Here is a 26,558-nt window from a genome sequence, read left to right on the forward strand (position 1 = left end):
TGTTCATGCATTTCTGCTGCAGTTTCTGTATTTGCGTTGCTCCTCTGGCCTCTGCTGCACGCTCCTGTTGTTTTCACTTTGCACCTAGGTCGACTTTTTTCCCTCTGCTCTGTTTTCCTGAGCCCATAGTAACAAGATGCTTCTTAAACACGTAGGGTGTGAAACAACTTCTTCGGTACGCGTTCAGGATTGTCCTATCAGGAGTGAATGGTGTTCTTGACTAAAGCCTAGCAGAACTGAAAGAGGTGATGGGCTTTTGCTCTCAGTCTTAGCTTCTGGTCTTTTATTCAAAAAAAGAAATCCTGTCAAGTAGTTCTATGACTAAAAGCCATGCCAGTGCCTCAAACGTATCTTGCTTTGTGCGGAGTACAGTGAGTTTCATTTACATCTTTTCATCTGTTGTTGCGCTGCTTGCTTGTTGCTTGCAAGTCATGCTGACCAGTTACCAAACCAGTGAAATTCCGATAAGAGATTCAACAGAAGTCATTGTGGTGGCTGTTCCTGCCTAAATACATTATTGATGGATACTTCTCAGAATCCTGTTGCGGGAGGGATGCAGAATGGATAATTGGTATTTGAACTCACTGGGGCCACAGAGCGCTCGCTTCCTGTGCTGGGGTTTGGTAGTGCTGTGGACATGCAGAGGACGGGGGAAAACTGGTCTGCTGTCAGCTGGGGGAGAACAGGAGTCTACAGCCTTCCAAAGACTGTCCAGTTTACTTACAGCATTTCCCCTTACCTTGGCTATTGTTGCTGTTTATGAAGCTCTGGTGGAAGGAACTAGGATGTCTGCATTCCTTTCCAGGTCTGCTGAAAAAGCCATTAGGGACTCCCGGGAAAAACAAGCATTATGCTGCTTTGTGGAGATCGAAGACCCTGCTAGCTGCTGTGGAGACACAGGAATCCTGTAGTCATCTTCCTATCCAGCAGGGTCCTTGTTGTGCACTTAGAGCTGTTCTAGTCCTACGAGATAAACCAAACAATCTGTGTTTGTTGAATATATTAATTAAATTTCACTTTTCTGTTCTTTTCTCTCTGTTCCACTGACATATGCTCTGGATTTCTCAGCAGAAACTTCAGTTTTAAATCTTAAAGGCTGGAGGTAAGCCATGCGGCATGAATGGATAATTTTTGATGGATTTCTTGGAGTGGACTAAGCTTGAATTCAGTTGAAAGCAATTAAGTGTTCACACTAGTTGTATTAAACCATACTTTGGCTTCATCTGAAGTCAGAGTGTCCTTGACTCTTGCAAGCTTTGCAGCAGCTGTTTATGGTAGGTTTGTCAGCTAACTAATTGCTTTCCCCGCATGAACTATAAGGGGGGGGGGGAAAAAGTTTCATTCATTCTATGGGCATCATGAAGACCTGCAAAGAGCAAAATATCCATGTTAGACTCCAGGTTATTAGGGGAGGATTTTCAGGCGTGGTCGGTGGTCTGGTGCTGCACCAGTCCCTCTGACGTTTCCTTCTAATGTTTGCTGATGTCACTCTTTGGTAGAGACAGCACTGACATCAGTTTCTGAATGTTTGCTCTATTTCAGATGTGTGTGAGTCACATTGGCTCTTGCTTATACGTGGCCTTTAGCACTCATTCTGTCCTCGCTGCGCTCAAAGGAATAACCTTGAATGGTGAGAGTTGCTATGTTCTTATTAACTATACCCTGTTGTAGCCTACTGATTATGTTGCACCCTGCTCCTCTTGCCCCTTCCACTGTCTGGCTGTCCTAATTACCTTTCTCAAATCTGAAAGCGTATGCATTCGTACATCTTTTCTGATCTCCAGAAAAGTGTTCGTGTTGTTCCCCTCACTGGAGCTATATATAAACAAAACTTCCCCTCAGACTCTAACGGCTCCCTTTCTATTTGGGAGGGGGTTTGCCAGCATGCCTCAAAGACACTTTGTGTTGGGTACCACATAAGCCCCTTTAGGGCTTCTATTCTTGGTTGTGCAAACAGATGTGTCATAAAATCTTGATGCTCAAAATGGCCCAGGAAGAGCCAGGAGGGACATCATGCCTGTTGTAAAGGGCTGTCTTGCTCGCTATCAGCCAGATAATACCACGCCTGGATCTCGCTCCTCTGCCCCTCCTCAGTCCGTCAGCTCTGTGACGATGAGGCTCTGCTTCAGTAATGCAACAGAGCTTGAAAGTCTTTCCTGTAGTATGAATTTAGAACTGAAATACTGTAAGGTTTGTCATTTGATTACAGTGCTGCTGAAAAAAAAGACTGTGTTTAAATGGCCTCTAGTTACATGCATAGGAAATTAGAAGAGCTTTTAATAAACAGGGGATTGACCATGAATGCCTCTAGTACAAGTTATAACGTTCTGTACAAACATTACTTATCTTCATTATTCATCAAATAATCCTTATTTGTATCTTACACAAATTGTGGCAGAACCTTCTATTTATCTAACCTGGACATTTCTCCTGAACAGGCTCTCTATAATTTACACACAGAATTGGCAGTTTTCTTTCTCCTTTCGGCAGACATTTAATAGCCACGTATTGTATTTCTATGCTAGTAAACCTTCATTATTATACAAAATGTACTAGAATGTTATGAAGAAATATCTTAAATAATTAAACAGAAACTATGAGAGACAAAACAAACGAACAAAATACAATTTGAGCTGTGTTATTCTTTCCTTTTTATATTCACTTATTTGCTAATTTGCTGAACTTACTGAACTGCAATGGGTCTTGCTGTGATTAGAGAGAATTTGCCGAGTTCCTTTGTAATTGTTTCTTTGTAATTTACTAAATAATAGAATGTTCTGTGTGTTGCTCTCTGGGGAAAGGAAAGGAGCAGGCAGGTGCTTTTGCAATAGGATTTCCACATCTTCCACCCATTTCCCTGGAACTCACCAAGTAAAGACTGTTAGAACACAAGGAAGAGAGAGTATTGCCTTAGGACTGGAAATGACAGAATTAACCTTTTCTTATGATTTCTTTGAGTTTGCTTAAAGCATTTTATGCTGGCCCTGGTTGTGGCTAGTCTTTGCTTAAACCCAAAAGTCCCTAGGAGGACTTCAGAGGAAAGCAGTGAAGACCCAAATCTATGTTCCTGTCTGCAGCCACCTCCAGTCAGGGGAACTCCTTCAAACTGGGAGGAAAAGTTAACTGGGAAGATCCCCAGCAACGTGGCTTTGCTGGGAAGAGCGAGGGCTGGGGACGGAGCTGTTGTGGAGGGGGCAGCAAAGTGTGGGGGAGGCTGGAGAGCAGCCCTGGGGTTGTTATTTCCTTTCACTCTCAGCAGAAAAATACTGAGGAAGCCCTGGGAGGAGAGGAAGGGTAATTTGAACAGAGGCACAGCCTAGCCCAGCGGGAAGGAGGCACGGCTTGATGCAAGGGCAGAGTTTATGGAGCGGCAGAGGCGAGCAGGGCGGAGGTGTTGCCGAACAGTGGCAGCTGAGTGCCGAGACGCGGTTGTCTTGCTGACCTCTCTCTGACTGTCCGTAATTTAGTCCCTAGTCTCAAGAGGGTAACTCATCCATCTGCTGGCACTTGAAGTTCAAACTTCCTTTTTTTTTTTTTTTTTTAATTCTGTATTGCTGGCTAAAACCTTTCATAATGCATATTAGGTCTGACAGGGGAAGACTCCTCACTTCACTGTATATTAAAAGCTAAATTATTTCATCTCATAGTGAATAAAAAAAACCAGGGGTGTGGGATCGCTGTTCTAAAAGGTGCTCTCATTGCAAGTGTCGGGTCAGCAGTAGGGATGTCTGGAGTCAGAAACTTATGAAGAGTGAAAAATGGTACATTTCGAGGTGTGCTTTTGCAGATTGCCTGATGGTCTCGAGGCAACAGGGCACAGCACCGGCTGCCTTATTTTGGAGGTTTAAACTAGTCTTTTTATCTTTGTTGTCTTTAACTTGGAACATTTCTCATTTGCCTATTTTGCCCAGTGATTCTTTAGCAAAGCCACTGTCAAAGCAAGTTAGCAAATGCTAATACGGCTCTTCGGGTTACTTTTCAGCAGGATTACCAGCTAACAAGCTGACATTTGCAGTTTGCTTTGGTTGACTGTAGAACTTTCCACGCAAGGGTGATTTACCGTTAGTTTTTATTCCTGGGATGTCACAGCAGTGGCTTGTCTGTCCATTTTGCTTTGGCAAAACACAGAGTACCTTTTTGTGTGGTGAGGGAAGTAAGGCTGCTATAATCTAAACATGAGAGCCTTGATAACGGTCTTGTTGTCAGGTAATCAAGAATTACCTGAATAGGATCAAATGAGGGATCCTCGAACATCTAAGAAATGCAAACACTGCTTTGTGACGTGGTACAACAGGCTGAAGTGCCCTGCCATGGAAAGCACAGCTAGTGCTAGATCCTGCGGTTTGTCTCTTACTCCTAGCTTGCTGAATTCTTTTTAGTCTTTGTTTTCATATTTCCTCATATCATTATAAATAATTGCAGGGGAGAAATTAAAACTGTTGATGCCTCTCTCTCTCTCTGTAATCCCAAATCCTTATTCTACTATAATTTAATCCAGTTGTCTTCGCAGCAAATGGCTGTCAGAGAGGCATGCACACCGGCGCTGCTGAGCCTCCTCCCTCTCCCACTTACCCCCCATCCCCCATATGGCACCTCAAACTGCCGCTCTGATAATCCAGCGCTTACACCCCCATTTAATAGCATCCAGCTTTTCCCGTCATTTATTCCAAAACGTTTCATTTGGTTTGATTTACATCAACTCTGTCAAACGCGATCTCGGTGTGGAGTGCTTGCTGCATCTGCTTCTATTCCACGTCCATTGTTTTGCTGACAAAGGTACTGGGACTTGCAGCCTGGTGGGTTTTTCTATCTATCCAGAGGCCCGTGGCAGCAGTAACATCTGCAGGACAGATTCCAACCTTGAGCATTTTAGTGCCGAATTGCATAAACTCTGTGGCATAAGTGGCTTACGCAGAGATCTCTCTTGCCCCCAGCAAGGTCTTCGGGTTGTTTGAACTGGAGGTGAAATATGTTAGATCACTGTGCTTTAATATAATTTCTTCCTCATCCTTGCTGGCACTGTGAAAAAGAGGGGGAAAAGAAAAAAGAAAAAAGAAGAAAGAAAGAAAACAAAATTGGCTGTTGTTCTGCTGTCCTCCTGCAGAAAAACAAGAACTTTTCTTGGAGAAGGCTGGAGCAAGTTGAGGTCTTATATCTTGTACCCTTGTATATCTTGTACTTGTGCACATACTGCGTGGCTGTGAACTCTGACGTGTGTCTTAATGCTATTTGTGAATGATAAGATTTCTTTTTAGCTATGTTGATAATACTCACATGAAAATCCTGTCCTAGTCAAAAGCTATTAAAGTTGATGTTATATTTCAGAACATCAGCAGAAATACGTTTATTTGGTCCTAATGTGTTAAATAGCCCATTTTAGCAATTTTGCTCTCCTTATTTATAAAATGCATCAGTGAGGATAGCGTAAAGTATAAAGTCCTAGCTGCATTTGGGAAAAGTAATGAAATCATACTGGCAAAAGAGATGTGTCTGTAGTATCTACTGACTTGCCACCATTTAGGAAAGAAAAGCAGTTGGTATTACCCTTGTTTTTCCAATGGGATACACAGCACTCCAGTATTTTTTGAGTTTTCATGGGCCATTACAGTTTCTAATTCTAAACAGCGCTAATTAGATGAGGGTTTCTCAAGCCTGTAAGACCTGTGAGACATTTGCTTGAAGTCCGTTCCAAGGCTGGATGATCTTTTTTCCCCTTCCAAGTTGTGTTGAGGGATATTTAAAACACATTGCTTTCAGCTTGTCGAACGAGCAGCGGGTGAGGTGTGCTGCTGCAGAGCTGGGGTGGGGAGCCTTTGGTTCGTATCTCCGTACGGAGAGCGAAGGCCTAGGAGATGCTCTGAGTAGACTGGCCAAGTTTTGGAACTCCTGCATTAATGCTGGACCACACTACAAGAATGAAATTATTTGATCTATTCCTTTTAAAAGAAAACAGCAAATGTTTTTATACATTTCAGTTGCAATAGGAGCAGTACAATCTCTGGAATGAAGTGAATGAATTTGGGATTGCTGCTGCTTACTGTTGTTATCTTTTCTATTTTACTACGCTGTCCGAACATTATCCAGAGTATTTATGTACTGTTTTCTGACACGGCCCTCTGAGAGGGTACGCTCGTATTTTTTACCTTTAAGACTGAAAATCGTTTGGTTATGTTCTGTTTAGGAAGAAATGAAGAGGCTTTCCCATCGGGTCAGAGTATAATCCTTGGGAAAGTTGTGCCCGAGTGGCTCTGCGGGGAGCACCACGCGTGCTGTCACATTATGCTCGACTCCCCTGTGTTGTGCGGTAAGATGCTGTCATTGCTTAAATACTTAGGTGTTTAATTCACAGCTCTGATTTACGTAGTCATCAAAACAAGCTGGCAGTTCCAAGTCCATTGAAGTTAATGAAGCAATGTAATTGGCTTGGGGCCGGGGTCTGGAGGAGGCCGAACCTTTGCCTGCAGAAAGCATGGTGGAAGCCGAACCAGCGCGCTTTGTGTCTCCATTAAACGGGTGAAGATCGAGCACACTTGAAAAATCACACGAGGGGCCTGTCTGCATCTTCAGACACCTCGGTACTTCTAGAAATTTCCCCTGGCTTTTGGAAAAGCCCAGGCAGGCTGGGGAAGCAAACAGGGAGCCAGTGCCACAGGACGAAGCGCGTTGCACAAAGTGCATCAGGCCGAGTGAACGCGTTGGTGCCTGAGGCCCAGGAACGGCGTTTTCCTCCGCAGCAGCGAGAGCAGCAGGGTGCCAAGCGGTTGGGCCCACTTTGGGGTTATTTGGGAGGGAAAGGTGCTGGTAGGAGAGGACACCGTCTGATGCCGGCTGTGGGATCCCCCGCAACACGCACCAGGGCGCCATGTTGCAGCACGGGTGGCGGTGGGCGAAGCGTGGCTGCCCACGGGCGGGCGACCCCCGTGCGCCGGGACAGCCGGTGGCAGAAAGGCGACCCCCACCAGGGCCCTGCAGCCGCCGTCCCGCTCCGGAGGCCGCCTGAACCGACGGGCCGGGGAGCCCTGAGGGGCCGCGGCAGCCGGGGCGGGGCGAGGCGGCGCCAATGGGAGCGGGCGGGCGGTGCCGGGCGCGGAGGCGGTGGAGCCTCTCGGCGAACAAAGAGGGAGCGAGCAGCGTGGCGGGAGGGAGGAGGAGGAGCGGGGTGCCGGCCATGCGGGGACGCCAGCCGGGGCGCGGGTGAAGAGGGAGGCAGACGGGCTAGGCGAGCGAACAGCGCGGGTGGCGGCGCTCCATGGCCGGCGGGTCGGGGTGAGGCAAGGCGAGGTGAGGTGAGGCGAGGCGAGGCGAGGCGCGGCGGGCATGGCGGGCGTCAGCTACTCGCCGCCCTGGTGGGTGAGCCTGCTGCACCGCCTGCCGCACCTCAGCCTGCGCTGGGAGCTCACCGCCGCCGACTTCCGACCGCACGACACCGAGTACCAGCAGGTGGGTCCCCGCCGGGGTCTGTGCGTGTGTCTGTGGGGCTGTGTCCCGTGTGGGGGCCCCTCGGGGCGCGGGTGGGGGGTGTTTGTACAGCCGTGGGCTGTGCGGGGCAGGGGGCGCGGAGGGGGCTCGGACCGCCTGTGGGGGGGTGGGTGTCTGTGGGTGCCACGTCTCCCCTGTTCCGTGTGGTGTGTGCGCACCCCACGAGGGACAGGTGGGGGATCCCTGCTGGGTCGGGCAGGCTGGGGTGCGGGGGTGCCGCCGGCCTGGGCTGGAGCAGGAGGCCATCGCCCCCCGGAGGGGCGAGCAGGAACCCCGCGCTGGTTCCAGCTCGCTGGCATCCCGAGTTCTTAGGCGAAGGTGAGGCGATCCCCTGGCCCGGGAGGCGGGAGGCAGCCCCTGGCCCGGTGCCCTCCCCCAGGTCCCCGCGCTGCCGGGGGCCAGCTCCGCTGTCCGGGCGAAGGCTCCGGCCTGATGTCAGCCGGCCCTGGCCGGATCGCACCCCCTCGTCGCTGGTGACAGCCCCGCTGCCCTGTGCAGGCAGTGCTCACCGCTCGCCAGCCGTCCCGCCAGCCCTGCATCGCTGTGACCTGCAGAGAGGCCAGCAGTGCCTTTCCAAACCGACTCGCTGCCTGCTGGAAAACAGATGACTTAATGCATGAGAGCGACGTTAGCATCAAGTGCACCGGAAGATGCTCGCAGAATACTTGTGTGCCGCTTTTTTTTTTTTTTTTAATGCTGCTTAGCCTGTAGCCCGTGCTTGGTTGACTAGGCATGTAATTAAAATGATCGTGGAGTGAATCTGTGTGCTCTAACATCTGTGTTCTCTGCTGTCATCTTGGAACAGAGCTGCAGTGACTCTGCTGCCTCGGTTTGCCACGGTCCCTGGTTTTGAAAACACCATTTTGCTTTTCTGAACATACTTGCAGTGTCCTATATACGCAGCCTGCTATCATGCACACGGGTGGAAAGGCTGAGGCATCTAAATGGTTCTCGTTTATCCTAGAAGTAAAAGGTATTAGGAATACTTCAGAAAGCAGTATGTTTTGGCTTTTTGTTTTAAACAGATGAACAGATCTGTGGGCTGAAGCTACAGCAAAATGTGAGAGGGGTATTTAAAGAGCAATGGGTAGATACAAAGAGACATCTTTAAACCAGTAAACAAAACAGACTTTTGACTTAACTTTTGTATTTGAGGCTTCAGTTTGTTAATTTGTTTTAGTTCCCTTGGCTTAGCAGAGTTCAAGATGGCCACACACAGACGTAACACTGCACAGCAGCTTAACTGTATTTCCGTGACCTCAGAGGGTAGCTGCCTTTAAAACAAGGGGTATGAGATGCTGAAGATCAGAAGTTAAGAGTTCATAGAAAGATGTTCTTGGGAGCATGTTATCATGAAACAAGCACTGGTTAACCTTTGAGTAGACAGCAGATGTAATGTTTTTCTCTTAAATTGCTTAAAAGCATTCCTTGCAACAATCTGGGGTTGCGTTCATTTGTCAGATAACTTTTCTACGGTAATCATATTCTGAATTAAAGCCTTCTGCTGTTTTCCTCCTGTGTAGCTACCTCCCCTCCCTTGATGATGATAAGGACTTCTTGCACAGCATTAGATGCCCTTTTAAGTCTCCACATCAGCTGGCAAGAAAATGTCTTATCAAATCCAAACCCGAAAGTCTGGATTACTGAAGCGTCTGTCGTCAAGAGAATGATTTGAGTAGCAGCGGCTTTGCTGGTTTCGGCATTGGTGAGGGATAGCAAGCAGGCTCCAGCAACGCAGCCCGCGTTATCGGTGTCGCTGGTTATATAACGAAGCTGCTGTGCCTCTGCAAGTTGACTCTTGAGTTCGTGGCCGTGTAGATTAATTCTAATGCAGTGAAACAGGGAAACTTAATCCAGGAGTGGGAAATTGTAATGCTAAATGATCTCTCATGCTTTAAATTTTTCTGAAGGCCTTTTGGTTTGAATTCTAGCTTTCTATATCAGCATCATTATGAATTTGCATCTCTTGCTGGGTTTGCAGCCTGTGCTGGCATAGTCTCCTCTTTTCTTTAGGAACCTTTTGTACTTAGCAGGTGAGATCGTATATGTCTTGAAAATAAGTCCTTTTTTTAATGTAAATTCTCTATAGTTTTCTTTGTAGGTCTCATTGGCACAAATTGTGTGTGTTTTTGTTTTCTATTCCTTTAGTGGTTGATACCCCGATTCTTAAGTATAAACTGTTAAACTGCATGTTGCATTTGAGCTCTCCATTGCCTGAAGAGGGGTCAGTGGGGGATGCTAGCTGGGAGTTTATGGGGATGGGAAAGGGCAGAGTGTCCCTACCTGTAGTAAGGAAGGAGTACCTTTACTAAACTGAAAATACCTTTAAGTTTCCATGACTTCAAGTCATCGGGTAGCTAGACTGTTGTCATAAATAGGCGTACAGCAGGGCTCAGTGTCTGTTCTCATTCTGATTTGTTATGGGGAAGGAAGCAACATAGCCTTTCTGATTCTTCACTGCTTCTCTAGAAAAGATTTCTCAACCCATGACCAAGGGAAAACATTGCTTTCCTTATAAAACTCTTTTCTTTAGTAACCTCTTAGTAAAGACCTACTTTATTTTTGTAGTCACGTTTTGATGATAGGGTTTGAACTTGTGCATCAACTGAACATCCCACTTCAACCAAAAGAGAAATGCAGTGGCTTGGATTTGAATGTTGTCACGTCACTTGTTGCAGTGCCGCGTGCTCCTGCAGGTGAGGAGGCTGCTGATTTAACAGGCTTTCCACCCCTACCTAGCAAGGATTACTGTAATGCACAAGCCACTATTCCACTGAAGCAGCAGATAAGCTATTGTCCCCTGAAACCTCTCTGAAGCATGTGTAGCTCGTAGATAAGCACATACCGCTGGTCTTTGAAGTCTAGGTCTTTGTTGTGTCTTCTGGGACCCTGGGTGATGGGGAATATCTAGAAGGACGTAGATCTAATGGCTAGTTATGCTGTTCTGTCCCATGTAGTCCCTTTCGTCAGAGCAGGAGGGACACCCACTGTGCACTGGCCTGTCTCAAGGTGGCTGCGTCCATTGTCTGCCAACCTACAGGGGCTTCCTCCTTTTGTCTGAGAGCATGAGAAATACTTATGGCAATGTTGTTGCCAAGGGCTGAGATCAGTGCAGCTGCAGGCTTTGGCTGTGTACCTTCTTCACCTGAGCTGGTCTCTAAAACACACTCTCTTGGTATAACTTACTAATCTTCTCCCACAGCGTATCTTGTTGCATTAGGTTAGAGCAATGTGTGTGAGCATGTCAGAGCAGAACAGATCCTTCCCCTCTGGACTAGATTGTTTAAAAATGTATGTGCGTATGTATGTTCTTCAGATGCTTCGCTTCCATCACTACAAGCTGTGGACAACAGTACAACTGGTTGTTTCCTTTTTCTGGGGGAATGGAGGTGAACTTCAATGTAGAATGAGCTGGGGTTGTGATCCTGCTTCTCCAGGGGGTTTGGCATGCTGGTGAGTCCTGCCAGAGGTGCCTTCATGTGCTGCTTGCAGGACTTGCTCCATAGAGTCATCCCTATAGAGGATCTTATCAGACCAGTTCTTTTCCTAATCCTCCCATGAATCACTGGGGTTGAAGATATCTTGATATGAACAGTTTTGTTCTGGCTATATTCTCATCTGAGTCATACTGCAGTGCTCTGCAAAGCCTTTTCATTGTGTAGTGAGTCACAAACTCTGGAGCGAAGGGAATGTAAAAATGGAGCAAAGCTCGTGTTCCTTCTGACAGCATCATGCTAATACCAGTTCTGGTCTCCGTGCCTTTTGCTGCTAAACAAATGACGATGATCTTACCAGTACTATCCACTTTCCAGTTCAGTTAATTGGACCAGTAAGATGGTCCTAAGACTGCTGCTGTCACTAGTTTAATCTATTTAGTAATGTAAGTACTTCTACTTTTGACTTAGTTGCATGGCATTGAATTCACTTTATTTCTCAGGGTAGATTTGGTTAAGAGCCTTGAGGTAGTGTGGAGGTTACATGCTGGAAAGAAGTAGAAAAGCTGAATAGCTTTTTAGTACAGCACAACAACAGGTAATGGGATATCTGCTTGAGACAGGGTGTCTTTGATACCAACAGAAAAGGAGCCTACAACACTTGATTGTAGCTCTTAAGTCTCACTGTGTGCTGAGAGGTGTACTATAAATAGTGAAGAAGAAAAAAGGCTGTAAAAGCTAAGCTACAGAGCACCTTGACTTAAATTTCTTCCTTCTTAATTGCTGGAAGATAGCAATATTGACCTGAATCTGTGTAAACGTATGGGTTGTGTGTGAATCAGGCTAGAATAAAGCAAAATTCTCCAGCACCTTTGAAACTCCTTCCTTCCACCACTCTTGTGCTTTTTCTGTGAGAATCAGTACTGCGAATGCATGGACAGTAGGTGTAACGGCAACGATATGTGCTTTGGAAAAGGACTGGATGATTGATTCACGGTAATTAAGATGCAGAACCACGCTAAAGGAAGCATTGATAAGAACACGGGTATGCTCTAGTCCTTGGGTTTGAGATGGTCTCCTTAGTGTTGTCACCCAGCAGTTTCCTATCATATATCTGTCAGTGCTTTTGTGTTGTAACGTTCTTTTTCTACTACTGTACGTGTGTTGAGGGGGGGATCCAGCAGTGAAAGGTGCTGTGTAAGCTCAACGATGCTTCCCTTTTTTTGGCTTGCAGACTCTAATCCAAGGCATTTGTGTTCAAACCTGTAGGCAAAGGTTCAGCAAGGAATTAATTCTGTCAGGTACTTTCTGGCTCTGTGAGGTTGTTTCCCTACACACAACAGCTAATGTCGTCTTTGGAAGTGTTTCTTGGCTGGAGAAACATGATGGAGCCTAAACTGCCAAAAAACTTGGATTAGAGAGATTGTTTTAGAACTTCCTCTACTGTACTGGCGTCTTATTTCAATTCTGAAACCAAGAGTCTTTCTGTAAATTGGAAACATGTGTATTAGTCAAGTTGGATGACGTGTTTTTGTCTAGTTGGCTCAGAGTCAGAGGGTAACGTGCCTTTCTTAAAGGGGTTAGACTGAAGGTTTCTTTCAAGAATAGATGGACCCCTTCCAAGGTCTGATCAGCTATCCTGCTGTAGCACTAGTTTGCTCATCTTTCAAGAAAGGTTTGGTGACCCCGGTTAGTGGAAGCCAATGTTTTCTAATTAAATTGAAGTTGCTTTTAGGTTTTTAAGAACTGATGGTAAATCCCCTCTTCCCTTTACTCATCAGTCTTGGTTGCATGAGTAACCATGCAGTAATACTTCTTATCAGCAAATTGGTGCTGACTCCTCTATTCTGTGTTTGAACTGCAAGAGCCTTTACTAGGGAACTGCAGCATAATAAATGATCAGAATTGTAGAAACAAGACAATTTTTGATGGCTGATTTTTACCAGAGGTAGACATACAACGGTTTCTTTTGACCGCACATCCAGTCATGCAGCAGCATATGGGATACAGACAGGGAAAAAGTCAACCTTTGCCAGCTTTCTGTCTGCAGCCTTACTTTTTTGCTGACCCATGCTGTGGTGCTACGTTTTCAGATGGTCTCCTGAGAACTGACAGTTTCTGGAAACCCTGACTGTAGATTACCTTACTCTAGTGAAAAAAAGTAACTGTTCTGAATGTATGGTTTTAGCAGACCAAAGTACACACAGAGGGGTAAAAGGTGACTTGGAGAAATGTGGAACACATTGTGGGGGGAGGAGGGAAGGAGATGCAAGTGAGTGTGCAAAGATGGAAACCATGCTTGCTTCATCTGGGTAGAATCCTAAAAGTATTAATCCTGCATGGAGGAGATGCTTTTGCCAGGCCTGGTGAGCTTTCCAGCCTTAGGAGACCTCTATGCAGCATGTGGTGCTCTGAAGGTATCATGCTGGTCTTGGCTGGAAGAGTAGAACCAGAGTTAAAGCATTAATCTGGTCAGGTAGTGGCCAGCCACTGGCACTTTGGTGCTTCTGTATCAAGACAATGTTTGTTCTCTTGAAAATCCTCTTTTTTTTTTTTTTTTTCTACATGAGTGTAACAGCTTATGTCTCCTGGTCTGGATTTAAATACTTAAGAAGTAAAACTTGGGTAATGAATCCACCTCCTCTGAGCGCTGCCTATATAGTGCACTTACCTGTATGCACACAAGTGTTTCTTGGTTTGGAGGAGCTGACATTCAAGAACCTTATATTTTGCATTTGCTTTGGAAAAAAGGGAGTCTAAGCAGGAACTGACAATGCAGATGAGAGTCTCTAACCTTCAGTTTGCCACCAAAATGATATAACTACTTAGGAAGCTTATCTTGGTGTCCAGCTGCAAAGCCTGATCAGTAGCATTGTGGAGAAAGGACTAATCAAAATCGGTTCAGTCTTACCATCTCTTCCTTTTTTTTTTTGTCCTCCCCCTCAATTCTTAATGCCATTTTGAGTAGAGGAAAATCCATGCTTTTCAGGTTTACAAAAAGCCTTTGTTTAAGTGTGGATCCAGTAAAACAAGCAGTGCTTCAAACAGATGTTGGTGTGGATTTTTAGTGCTCTTTATTTTTCATTATTAGGGAAAGTGAGAAATTCTCACCCAGAAGAACATATCCCATTAGGCATGACTCGGGAGATTAAGGGTGGAAGTCAGGTGCTTTCCTCTGACTTAATCCCAAGGCTTTGAATGTGGATTAAGGAGCTGTGCTACAAGTCTTCTTGATCTCTTACTTGAATTTTGGGATTAGATTTATTTTTGAACCTGTAAACAAAAAACTGCTTATTGAGAATGAGGTAGATGAAAGTTATGGCCCTTTGTCACATCAGGCTTCTTGACATCCGTGTCTTCAGAACAGACAATTGGAGACACAAACACCCTCCACTCCCTTGGCATTTATCTCTCTTTTTTCTTCCCCTTTTCTTTCTGTCTTTTTTTCTTCTAGGACAAGGCCAATTTTACACCTCTTCTCCCCCACCCCTTCCCCCCATCAGCTCACTTACTGATGGAAAGGGTGAAGTCCAGAATCAGTGGTTCATGCTCTTTGTGTTGATGCGGTAACACTGAATTGTGGCAGAGCTTGCCTGGTCAGCTCTGTGTGACTCCTTTTGGGGCACACTTCTGTACCCATAAGGATCTGTGTGCTGAAGACTAAGGGATGGTTAACACTTCTCCTGAAGTCATTCTTTTATGTTCTTTGATGTCAAGTGAATACACTTGGGTGGCTGCAAGCAAACACTGAGTAAGATGATGTTCACTCTTAATTTCCTTGAGGTGGAGGGGAGTCAGCATCTCACTTGCAACTAACCTCTTGATGACTGCCAGTTCTCCTCTTGTTTCTGTTTTATCTTTTAGTAGTAAACTTTCCACCAGTTACATTGAGATTTCCCATTCCTCTTGAGTGGGTAGGAGAACTTGGCTTGTTTTCAACTGAGTTTAATTCCCATAGCTGGGGGAAGGGATGTGATGTCTGGGAATTTATTTCCTCTAAGATTCAGAGGAGACTTGAGTAACTTTGGAATATATCAAGATTACCTTCTGTACTAAACTTTAATTCTCACTTTTTAAGACATGGATAAAACTCAAAATACTCAGGGACATATTGATATATGCTGGAGAGTTGTCTGTAATAATAATTATAAAAAAAAAAACAAACGCAAACCCCAGTAACCCTGCTCCTCTCTTAGGAAGGCTGTCTGTACTTTCTGGGTATGTCATCCTACTAGTTCTTTGTTTTAGCTGCTGCTGCTGATTAACAAGTCAGGTGAACTAAAATCAAGGAGGCTCAAGTTCATGCACGATCTTTCAGTCCTGGGGCTGTGTCAGATGACAGTCAAAAAAAAAAAAGCCATCACTGTTAGAAATCCTTCCTCTTCCCCCACTTTAGGGGGTGGCTGAGGCTGATGGTTGTTTTGCAGTGGTGAAAAACTCAGAATTGGTTACATTTATTCTCAAACCAGAAATAACTGTATCTGCATGGTGAAAAGGTCTGCAGGTATCTAATTGATGGACACTGGGGCAGTGCCATGCTGCTGCTGCTTCTTTTTTCCTTTTTTCATATTAGATGAACTAGGAAAGAGCAAAACACAGTGTGCTTTCATACTGCAAAGGCTTTAATTTCAAACTTTTCTTCCTTTTTTCTTTTTTGTTTTTTAAGATTTCTGGGTAATGAGCCACTTGTAGTTTTTAAATCTGATCTTTTAATTGCGAGCTTTGGGGTTTGGTAAGCCACAAATGTGCATGTTCTTACAAAGTAGTCATTTGTGTGCTTAAGGCGGCAAGGCTATTCTCTTGCAAAAAAAAAAAAAAGTAGGTTAGTGTGCAATACGTGGACACAGCAGTTGGTGTAACTCAGTCACGATACTTGCACCAACTCCCTTCTCTAAGCACTTGGATATGAGGGTACCAGCAGATGTAGTGTGTGCCAGACTACTTTTAAGTTGTTATTTTAGCAAATGAACTTTTTTGGGGCAGTAGTAAGAGCAGCATTGAAACTGGCCAGAGGAAAGAGCTGACACCCCCCCTTCACCCTCGCTTAAACTGCAGCTGCACCCTCAGATTGTGGTTTCCTCAGTCAGTGCTAAACACTTTTTCTGACTGATACATCTCAGAATGGTGCCACACGTGCATATGCATGAAAGTCCTTTGTAGTGTGAAATTAGGATGAAAGATATTGCTAATCAGGCCTAACAATGCCGGACTTATTCCTGGATAAGGAGAAACGGGAATGTGGGGAATGGATGTTTCACAAATGTATAACACATTCAGACACGTTGTTATGCCAGTGTTGGTGTCTGTGCATGGACACTCTTTTCAGTCTATAAAATGCTGCTGTTCATGCAGAGAATTTAAACAAGCCTTCTATTCAAGACTGAAATTCTAAATAACGCCAAAATCCAAATGGAGGCACTTCAGTTGCATAATAGTGTCTGTTACAAGGAGGACTCGGTGCCGTAGGTGATGTAATGCTCTTTCAGATAAGGCCCAAGCTGGGGGAGAGGGTGTCTGTGAAGGAACCATTAAGAGTGTTGGTAATGGTATCAAAACTACCCATAGGGTGTTAATTAGCAAATGTGAATAATCCCAAAGCTGATTGGGTTACAATGGTACATGTGGAAAAAATGATTCATTGCTTGGTGTTACCTGTTTTCTCTGATGATTATAATTGCTTTAGTGTTGAATGGTAGATTTCTGAATAATGTGGTGGGCAGAGTATGACCTCACCGTACTTCATGCTTTTTTCTTGGGGTAAGCTCTCTTGCAGTTTAACAGTGTGTTCAAGTTCCTGTAGTTGATAAAGTGGTACTTTTGATACTTACTATAGTAGCTAAGATGTCTTCCGTCTCCCAAAGAGATGCTTTCTGTTGCATTGCTGAAATCGTAATGCTTTGCATCTGCCCGTAGCCTTGCTATTTAAGTGCTAGTCGTAACGGGTGGTGTTTGCTGTTCTGAGGCCTCTGGCGGTTTGTTACTTTCCTTCCTTCCTCCCTAAACTTGCTTTTAGCATATACTTGCTTTCTTCAGGTTAAGAGTAGCTCTCCTTTCTGTCGCTTCCTCACTGCAAGTGCCTCTGTAGTTGCCTCTCGGGGTGGTATACGATTGCCGCCTTGCGTACGGCCCCCCCCACCCCCTTTCTCGCTTGTTTTACAGTATTCACTCCAGGAAATGCTGAGAAAGTCGAGAGTGATGGAATTCATGAAATTCAAGCTGTGCTTCAATGAAAACGTGTTTTCAATTTCTGCCTCCTTGGGAGCCTGAGACTGAACTGTAATTGTTGGGGCTGGGTGGGGGCTGGGGCTGCGGGTGAATGAAAGCGATGGAGTCAGCGCTCTGCGGAGCCTCTCGCCCGGCATCTCGCTGCTTCTCGGCATTCAAAGGCTGGTGTGTGCTTTGTGGCCGCTTCAGGAAGCGGTTTTTTGTATTCAGCTGTCCAAAAAGGCCCAGGCGTTTTCCTGCTGGGTTTGATCTTGCTGTTGGGGTCTGAGTGACAGTGACATGTAGGAGAGGAACGTGGTGGGGGGAGCATCAGCTGGGGGTGGTTTATCCCCCCTCCCTGCTCTTGATCCTGCTCACGCTATCCTTTGAGTGTCCTGCTGCCGATTAAGGGTGAGAATTATAATGGTGACTCAAAAGCCTTTGGTAAAACTCATTAATTCGTTCCTCCTTTAATTAGACACCCAGCCATGAGCTTATAATTATCAGAGCCTAGGAACATTTGCAGCTGTAATAAGCTGCGCTGCATCAGTTGCAGAAATCATGGGTTTTTGGTAAATGCAGATGTGGTGAGCTCTTACGCGGTTTGATTTTGGTGAGGAACGTGGAAGGGCATAGAAATGAAGGAGGTAGCTGAGAGTGCATAGTAGCTGACCTCTGGCTGAATCTTGCCTCCTGGTATTGAACTAAGAGGAAAGGGTGGAGTTGTCCTGCTTATAAATATTTTTTTTCCTTGGATTGTGTAATAATGTAACTTTCAAGGAGTGAAAAGAGAAAGGAGAATCTAAGGAAAAGTTATGCAAACATTGTTTCTTAAAACTTCAGCACCTGAGGGAATTTTACTTTAGGAATAAGAGTGTAACAGGAGCAGTTGCAGGCTTTGCAAATGGTGCCTGTTTTGCTGTTTGGAAGTTAGGGAATGGCCAAGTGTTTTACAACAAAAAGTACCAGGTACTTTTTTTGAGCCTTCTAGGGGAAAAAAAAATCATAGTAAGCTTCTATAATTTTGTAATCTCTTCTTGTTTCTGAAATATGAAGGAAGGTAATTTTCAGAACTAATTTGTGTGGGTGACCCCTGACACCAGATGACTATGGTCTTCTGAGGGAAATTTGTGCTACTTCTGGTATCTTTGAAATACTTGTGCTTTTTTTTTTTCCAGGAAGAAAAGGCTTTTCCACAGGAAAGGCTGAAAGGATTTCAGGGAAGGGCTTGTTGTTTCTATCCTATTGCAACTCTACTTGTAGTTAGGATCACTGCGAATGCAATGGTAGACCCTGAAAACATAATCTCCATTTAGCTTTGGACTGACAGGCTGTCAAGTGCAAGTAATACTGAAAAGCACAGGTCTAAGAAAAGGCAAGGGGATGGAGATAGCTGGCTGTCACTGGGCTTGGACAGATATAATTGAAAAGATAGGTTTGCTTTTTTTTTTTCTACTTAGAATTTGAACTTGAGTAAGGTTAGACTGAACGCCTTGGACTTGCAGCTATTGCATGAGACTAGAAGTACCTCTAGTCAATGGCAAGTGTTAATGTTCATGCTCCCTTAAGAGGGAAACCGTTTCAGTTGTAGTAGGTGGCAGGAAAAAACGGATCAGCTGTGTTTTGGGTCTTTTTCTGTCTGGATCTAGTGGAAAGCACAGATATCACATCCAGTGAGGATGGGATGATTTGCTTGACACTTCTCCTGTAGCTAAACAGAAGCCTTTACTTTGGATGAGAGTGCTATTTTAAAAGCACTGTACAGTGCTTCCTGTGTGCCTTTTAGTATTTCAAAATGTGACCAATGTTTTCTGTTTGTCCGTCTCATCCTCTCCCCACACAGTCTTGAGTTATTGTTGGCTTATGAAACTGAGTAGTGCGTAGAGCCTGGATTGGACAGGGTTTCATCCCTGGTCTCTGAAGGTCAAATATGCTGGATCACTGGCCGTTCCTTATATATATGTATGTATCCAAAATTCTTAGAGGTTAGACAACAAATGTTGAATTAACCCAAGTAGACAAATTAGTGGGAGCAACAAATTTATGAGGTTAAAATAGGCTTTGATTCTCATAAGTACAACCAGGTAAAGATCCTGGTAAATTCTTGGCTGGTCTCAGAGACCGTGTTCTGGGGTGGGTTGAGTGCTCTAACAGTGAACCTCTTGATCGCTGCAGGGGTTGTTTTTGAGCTTTTTCAGCTTGACCTGCTGCAAGTTAAAATCTCTTCAAACACAAGCTCTTCAAAAGTATTTTAAATGGTTTAATATTAAAGGATAAACTAAAGGTGATGAATATAAAATATGTCCAGTGCTGTCGACAAAATTCTCTTCATGGACAAGTGGTACTTTGGGATGTGTTTCCAATGCCTGTGTGTTAGCAGGCAGCTCTTGGAGAAGCCATGTGAGTGATAGTAGATGCTGGAAGCATTCTGCTGAGGTGTAAATAACGAGGTTGGACAGTTTACGCTAGCTCTGCTGTTTTTATTAGTGCAGCTTAGCTTTTGCCTCAGGTGATGTGGAGGTTATGGGAAAAGGAGGAAGGGACAAGCTGTGAATTTTCCTCTTCTCCCAGCAGATGATGATGAAAAGGTATGGGATTCTTGTTACCCTAAACCCCTCCCTTGGTATGTTAATTCTTCTTGTCCGTGTAGTCCTATCTTAAGTCTGAAGTGCTTACTGAAGCAACTGCTTGCAGGGTCACGTGTGTCTCGCTCCAGTGCCCTTTCAACCTTTTTGGTGTTTGTGTGGATTTCGTTGCAGCTATTAAAATTCAATTGGCTGCTATAGCGCATTATTGCTTTTAATTTTATTCTCAAGAAAATATTGCTCTGTGAAACTGCTGCTTGCCTTATTACTGCTCCTAAATACATTTAATAGCTATTTGGTAGCTATTGCATCTTTTGCCTGCGACTGAGCCACCTCTTAACGTGCTGAAGAAAACTACAGATCCAAGTTTGTTTGGTGGGTAGATCTGAATGGTCTTCTGCTGATGTCGGCTGCACTTTGGCCTGGGAGGAGATGTGCCTCTTGTACCACAGCAGTGACATATCCAACAGGTGAAATGTAGTTCTGCAGGTATAACCTATGGGCAGGACTTTCGGCGCTAACTTAATTATTAGGTTTGGCTTACTTGTGCTGGCTTCAGTAAGAATGATCTTGATTACTTGATGTAATAAATGAAATATAAGGTACCTAAGAAAGAACCAGGTTCAAGGATAGGCCTTGAATGCTCGTCAAGGTTTGAGTTCAAACCACACGTGTCTGTATTTCTTTTCCCTTCCAGAGTGAAATTAGTTGCTTGATGTCTGATGTAGTGAATGCTGAGTTTTTTCTCTGACACGTGTGCCTTCAGACAGGATCCACCAGCTATTTAGTTCTTTATTTTCTACTCACAAATGCATACACCGCCACTTTGGTGATACTAAAACTAGTCCTACAAGACTTTAATCCTTGGGGATATACTCAACTAGCTTTTGACATGCTGTTGCCTTCTGACAAGTCACTGGTCACTTTTCCTGGGAAAAGAGATCCTGAGTATTTTCTGTGTAGCTGCACTCAGACCTTGGTCAGTACACGGTGTCTTCCATGTGCTACGAGCACAGGATAACTATACAAAGGGCTGAGAGCTTTTGGAAACTACAACGTAGGCCTCAACCTTATTCTCAGTGAGGAATATTTTTTCTGTTAGAACAGGACACGTGTGAAACAACTGCAGTGCTGCTCTAATGCTGTAGTAAGGAAGTATCACATGGTGCAAAGTTTGATGTTAACTGCAAGCTATATATTCTTCTTGTAGTCAAAACATTAACAATATTGGGATAAGCATAGTGTTCTTGGTGCAGCTGTGGTTTGGATCGTGCAGTGGCTCTTTGGGTTCTACTACAGTATTTCCGTATCGCCTGATCTAGGTAAGTATCCTGATGGCTGAAGCTGTGCTATAGTCTGGCAAGAGTTCAGAGGCATGCATCCGTCCATCCATCCCATCAGTTGGGGGAAAATGGTGCTAGCTGCTGCATGTGAGCATCAATGCTGTACTCGGGGTGCTGGCTCCCCGTACAATCCTGGCTTTAAAGATGTAAAGCTCCTGCAGTGCTGCTGAGTGGGGTTTCAGTAGGTAGGAAAGTGTCTTGTTTGATTCCCAGTTGCTTGCAAGGAGTGGGGTCTTTAGCTCTTTATGCTGCACTCTTAGCTGTCCTGTATTTAACTTGCAGGCAGCACCCGCATAACTCCCTATCCTTGTGCCCCTGGTAAATAGGCTTCTGAGTGGGGTTACGTATTCCAGGCACGTACGCTGTCCTGCTCTGCTAGCTCAAGCTGGGTTAGTCATGCGTCTCACCGAGCGTGTCAGATCTGAGACGGTCTGTCTCTCTTGCTTCTGCTCTCTGAATCCTTGCTCTGTAAAAGACAGTAATCAACAAAAGGGCGGTTAGAGTTGTGGAGCTTGGTTATATGATCTCGTCACTTTTTTCACCCTTATTTTTGGACTAAGGAGATAGTGTTTTGAGTGAAGAAGAGTCTTCAGGGTTCTGGGAAGGTAGCTGGGACTATACTCTCCAGCTGTAGGGCACTAATATTAAAATAGTGGGATCCAGTGACAGGAAAATGAAACATCTGATTTTTAGGAGAAAACCAAAGGAAAACTTGATGCCATGCTATTCCTTGTGGTCAGATTCTGCCTCTGGAAGCTGCTGTTCAAGCCCCTAGTCATTACCAGGGGATTGCACTATCATGTCTTTAAATGCATGCAAAAACCTGCTTACACATTTTCCACCTGAAGGTAAAACCTAGTGACAATGTAATCACTTCCATAGCAACCAGCATGCCATAAACAGGATTATGGTACTGAGTAAGGATGGAGGGCACAAAGAATTTAGGAAGGAAGTATCCTCTCACATAAATACCTTCATTAATGCGAAGTGAAGAAGTGTGAATTCAGTGACGTATGTACAGAGAGCAGCATCCTGCTGCATGTGCAGTGTGGCACCTAGAGGCTCTGTCACCGGGAGACTGAGGGAGGAAGAAGGGCACACGTGCACATGTGTAGCGTGAGGCGTGTCCTTAAACTAATGCAACAAGGCCGTAAGAAGGTCAGTCTGTGTTGTTGGCCAACCAAGATAAACCTTATAGAGGGCCTGTTACTGATCTCAAGGTGCAAGTCTCAAGGTTGCCTTGTCTCAGCTAATGTGATTAAAACCATGAAGGCACCAAGGACCTATTCTAACCATCTCTCTTCCCACCTTCCTTCTTTCCACTCCCCCATCAAGAACACCCTTACCCCTGAGTCTGGAGAGGGTAAGGTTTGTCTGCTATAAAGGTCTGCATTTTTTCCACTAGTACTGTCTGTAGAGTTAAATTAAAATGCTTTCTCAATACACATTCAAGCTTGCTTTCTCTCTTTAGTAAAAACTTGAGCTGTTTTATTGTTAAAGATGATAGAAAGAACCAGCAAATCAAAAGCTTCTCTCTTTAGCTCCTTCTGCAGTGAAGACTAACGGTGTCTTGTGATGTTCTTCTGCAGACCCATAAAGGAAAGAGAGCTACTTTACTTGCACACAGTTACTGCCAGAGGTATCGTGGTGGGTTTTATACTGCATAGAGTTAAGTGAGAACAGTTATTGAATGCTTTGTGAGAGCATTTGAGCAGATGCCCTGCTCTACTTTGTTCTGCAGTTTATGCACCACTTGCTTTCATTCAGTAAAAAGCAACAAGACGACACGAGAGTTATTGCAGATATTTGCTTTGTGGCTTCAGGGTATCTTATCTTGGGGCTGCTCAAAACTTCTTTCTAGTGAATTGCTCTCACTTTTTGCTGTGTTTGGGTGATGTAACGAATGGTTAGATTGCTTCAGTGAGTCAAAAGTACTGCTTGGCTCTTTCCCAGAAGCTTTAACACCTGCTAAAAGGGTGAAGAATTCCCAGCAACTGCTGCCAGGCTGTAAGTGCTGTGAAAAGTCTCTTGTCAAAGATCCAGTTTTCTGTATAGGTTGGGAGTTGGATAATGTTCTCCACTAATCTAATGTGGTTGGTCAGAGCAGATCTAACTCCTTATTGCTGCCCAAACTACTTGTTGATGGTGTTTTTAGTGAGCTGAGTTTGTGGCAAGGGATCGTGATCACTAGTGGTGATACAAAAGAGGTGATAGAGCTAAGAAGGGCATGGCTCTCTTCTTTCTAGCTTCAGAGAATCTGCAATGGATGTATTTACGCTGCTGGTCCTGCACTTAGTGAGGTCTGCCAGCCTCACCTGATGAGAAAATAAGCTGCTATAAGAGATACCATGAGTCCTATACTGGAGCTTATAGTTTTTGCTTCTCTCTGTTCCCTATTAGGATAGTCTCTGAACACAAATGTGGCTTAAAATACCTGTCTATAAAGATTAGAAAGAAGGATTGTGTGTAGGGAAGAGTGGATCTTAAGTTTGAGACTTCAAGTGCAAATTGAATGTCTGGTGCAACCTGGCTTAAAAATATGTATAAAACTACTCAAAGGCAAGAAGATCCTCCTGGCTCCCTTCTGTGGCATCTTTTATGGGAGAGTTCATAAACAGCCTGGGGGATTTCTGCTTACACACTGGTGAATCCCACTGTGTGGTAATGTTCCAAATAGGCAAATTGCTGATCTGCACAGCTAACAGGATACTTGGTGCTTCAGAAGAGCTTTTTTCAAAGGCAAAGTTAATGATGAAGATAAATGTACATATTAACACTAAAGGTTATTATAAAGGTAAGGAGCATGATTCACCAGTCAAGATAGGTGGCTGAAAGTCCATCTAGTCGCAGTAGTGAACTGAAAGACACTGAACTAAAAATAAACAAGCAGGAGATGGTTGGCAAATAAGTAACTAAGCACCAGTTCCTGGTGTAGATCTGATGAAAATGTCTTTCAGGAACCACAACAGCCAGAAAAGATGAGATCATGTATTTCTGCATTCAGCGTTGGGGAACCTCTAACTTGAGAATGCTGATCTGGTGGCAGCCCTGACAGCTGTTCTTAAGTAGCCCAATTTTATTTTTTGAAGTTTCTGTAAGCACTCCCTGGAGGACTGGTAAATGCTTTTCTGTTGATGTTGTTCAGTGAAGTGGCCAACCTTGGTGACATTGCAAATGTACTAAAGTCATTGTAAAGCACCACAAGGTCCATGTGGGATGGTTTGCCAAGCCGAAGCTCAGAGGAACCACAAGGATGGCTCATAGCAGGAATGGCCCACTACTTGGTTGTCAATGGCAGTGGCCTGGATGTTGTACAGGAGGCTGGATTAAATAGTCCTTTCCAAGAATTTTCAGGCCAGGAATCTATCCTGACTCCGTGTTGCTTCAGAGTGCTGCAGTACATGAGTGCATAATAGTAGGTGGACGAGGCAGCTGGCTGTTGTCCGCTGGAATTCTTCTTCCTTTGGTGGATCCCTCCTTGTACTTCCAGTTTGAATGTCGGGGGCTACGATCTAACCCAGATGTGAGGTTAAAAACAAAATAGCAGGGTGAAGGGTCTGTGCTCCTGGGCTTTCTTTCTGAAAGACATTGTAATCCAAAATCTGCCACTCTTCTGCCAGTCAGTAGTTGTGCAGATGTTGGTTTGTGGTTAGAAGTTAGTCTCTCATGGCCACCTGAGGACCTGGTGAGCAGGGAGCACTGCAGCCTGGTTCTTCACCTGGTGCTGGTGTGACCACTTGTTGAGTCCTGCTCCGGGGGCTGCTCTTACTCGTGTGCCAGATGCAGACGCTGTGGCGAGGGGTGTTCACAGCAGCTGTGTTAAGGAGCCTTTCCCTTGAGGTCTGTCGGGTGGTTGTACAACACCTTGGGCTTGGCCTGTTAAGTTCTTCAGCTGTAGTGCTTCTGGCTTGTTGTAATTCTCCATGGACAGAAAGGGTTCATCTCAAGCACTAGTTATTAATCTAAAGGTAGCACTGAGAAATACACAGTAATTACAGTATACCTAACTAGAGACAAAAGAAAAAGGGGTCGGGGAGAAGCATAGTCCCGGGGGGGACGACTGTCAGCCAATTTAGGATGTGAAAGAAAATGTACTTCCTTCTTCTACTTCTTTATAATGTCCTCAGTGAGTAGTGTAGCTGCTGCTATCTGAAAGGAAGGCTTCAGTGTCTTTTCAAGGTCAAAAGCACAGGGCTGCTGACTAGTGAGACTGTTGGTGGGAGGATGTGGTGCCTTCAAAACGCAGAACTGCAGCGGTGAGATGAATAGCCTTTAGTGGGTGGAGAAATGGGGAAAGTCTTCATATCAACAGCAAGTGCCTTAAGCGGCTTAAATTTCCCAACAAAATACAAGGTGAAAGATCGCAGAGGGTAAGTTGATCACAAGTGGGGAAACCAATTTACAGTCAGTGCCTTTTTATAAAGGCACAAATCTTGCTTTTAGCTTGTGGGGATCACTTTTTTCCTAGACAAAAGTTGGCATTTAGTGTACCTCTGCATCAGTAGCAGTATGTAAATCATGCATTGAACGGCCCTAGAAGAGCAGCATTGCCAGCTGAAGGCACGTCAGGAAGATGGCTCGCCTCTCTGCGGTTATCAGCAGGTGGCTGAGGTGTGACAATAACAACAGGGGAGCTGTTTGCTGTTATCTCCGTGCTAACGCTGATTCTCCAGGCCCAGCTTCGGAGCAGCAATCCCAAGTAACGAAGCATGTTCGGTGGCTGTGTCCAGGTGACACACACACGGATCAGTTAGCGCAGGGGGCTGGGTGGGCTGTCACATATTGACAGGACATGGATCTGTGAAACTCGAAAGCTTCAGCAGAGCATATGGTGTTTGCATTTCTGCCTCTAAAACTGATCCAAGTAGTGCTCTGCTGAGAGGTAGATGCTTTGCAGTAATTTCTTCCCCAGATGTAGCTGCTACAAAAACAAATGTTGAAGGACTTATTTTTTCACAATGGCCCTCTCTATCAAGGGTGCTTTGGTGTTTGCAAGTTACTGGATTAGCATAACAGGGGTGGCTTGAAGCAATGCCGATAAGAGCAGAGTGTTTCCTGCTAAAATTATGACCGAGTGATTTATAATTCTGCTGTCTTGCACATTTTTCAATCCCGGACTTAATAGGAAAGCTTTGGCTGCCTGAAGTGTCATTGCTTCCTCTTTTGCATCTGTAAATTGCAGAAGGTTTTGATGGTGTCCAAGCCTGCGGCACATGGACTGGGGTTAGTGCTAGAAGAGGTCACTCTTTGTTCTGGGAACTGTGAAGCATTACAAAATGTTTCCTCCTTTGTGCTGTGTTTGGAAAGACTATTCTTTCTAATAACCCAGAAAAACAGGGTGTTCTCAAGTTCTGTGTCTTGTGGTTTTTTGTAAAAATTTTTTTTGCATCATGAAAGTGCTTAGATAAGCTCAAAGGATGCAAGAGAAAACTTACTGTTGTCACTTTCCTTACAAGTTGGATGGAAGTTTTGAAGTTGTTTAAAAACAACTCCTCCATACACCTTCATATTGT

At 44.7% G+C, this 26,558-nt stretch overlaps 1 protein-coding gene across 4 annotated transcripts in view; it reads left to right on the forward strand.

The window, feature by feature from the left end:
* The first annotated feature begins 7,106 nt into the window (after window positions 1-7,106).
* Window positions 7,107-26,558, forward strand: part of TTYH3 (tweety family member 3) — a 76,373-nt gene continuing 56,921 nt past the window's right edge. For 2 of the 4 annotated variants that reach the window (XM_054842379.1, XM_054842382.1), the window contains exon 1: window positions 7,108-7,440. In XM_054842379.1, the coding sequence (XP_054698354.1) occupies window positions 7,318-7,440 (123 nt within the window). In that variant the 5' untranslated portion in view covers window positions 7,108-7,317. Of the gene's footprint in view, window positions 7,441-26,558 lie in introns of all 4 variants that reach the window. The other 2 variants (XM_054842381.1, XM_054842380.1) reach the window with 2 other exon arrangements.

This window comes from Grus americana, chromosome 15 (genome assembly GCF_028858705.1).
Source record: "Grus americana isolate bGruAme1 chromosome 15, bGruAme1.mat, whole genome shotgun sequence".
Lineage (NCBI taxonomy): Eukaryota > Metazoa > Chordata > Aves > Gruiformes > Gruidae > Grus > Grus americana.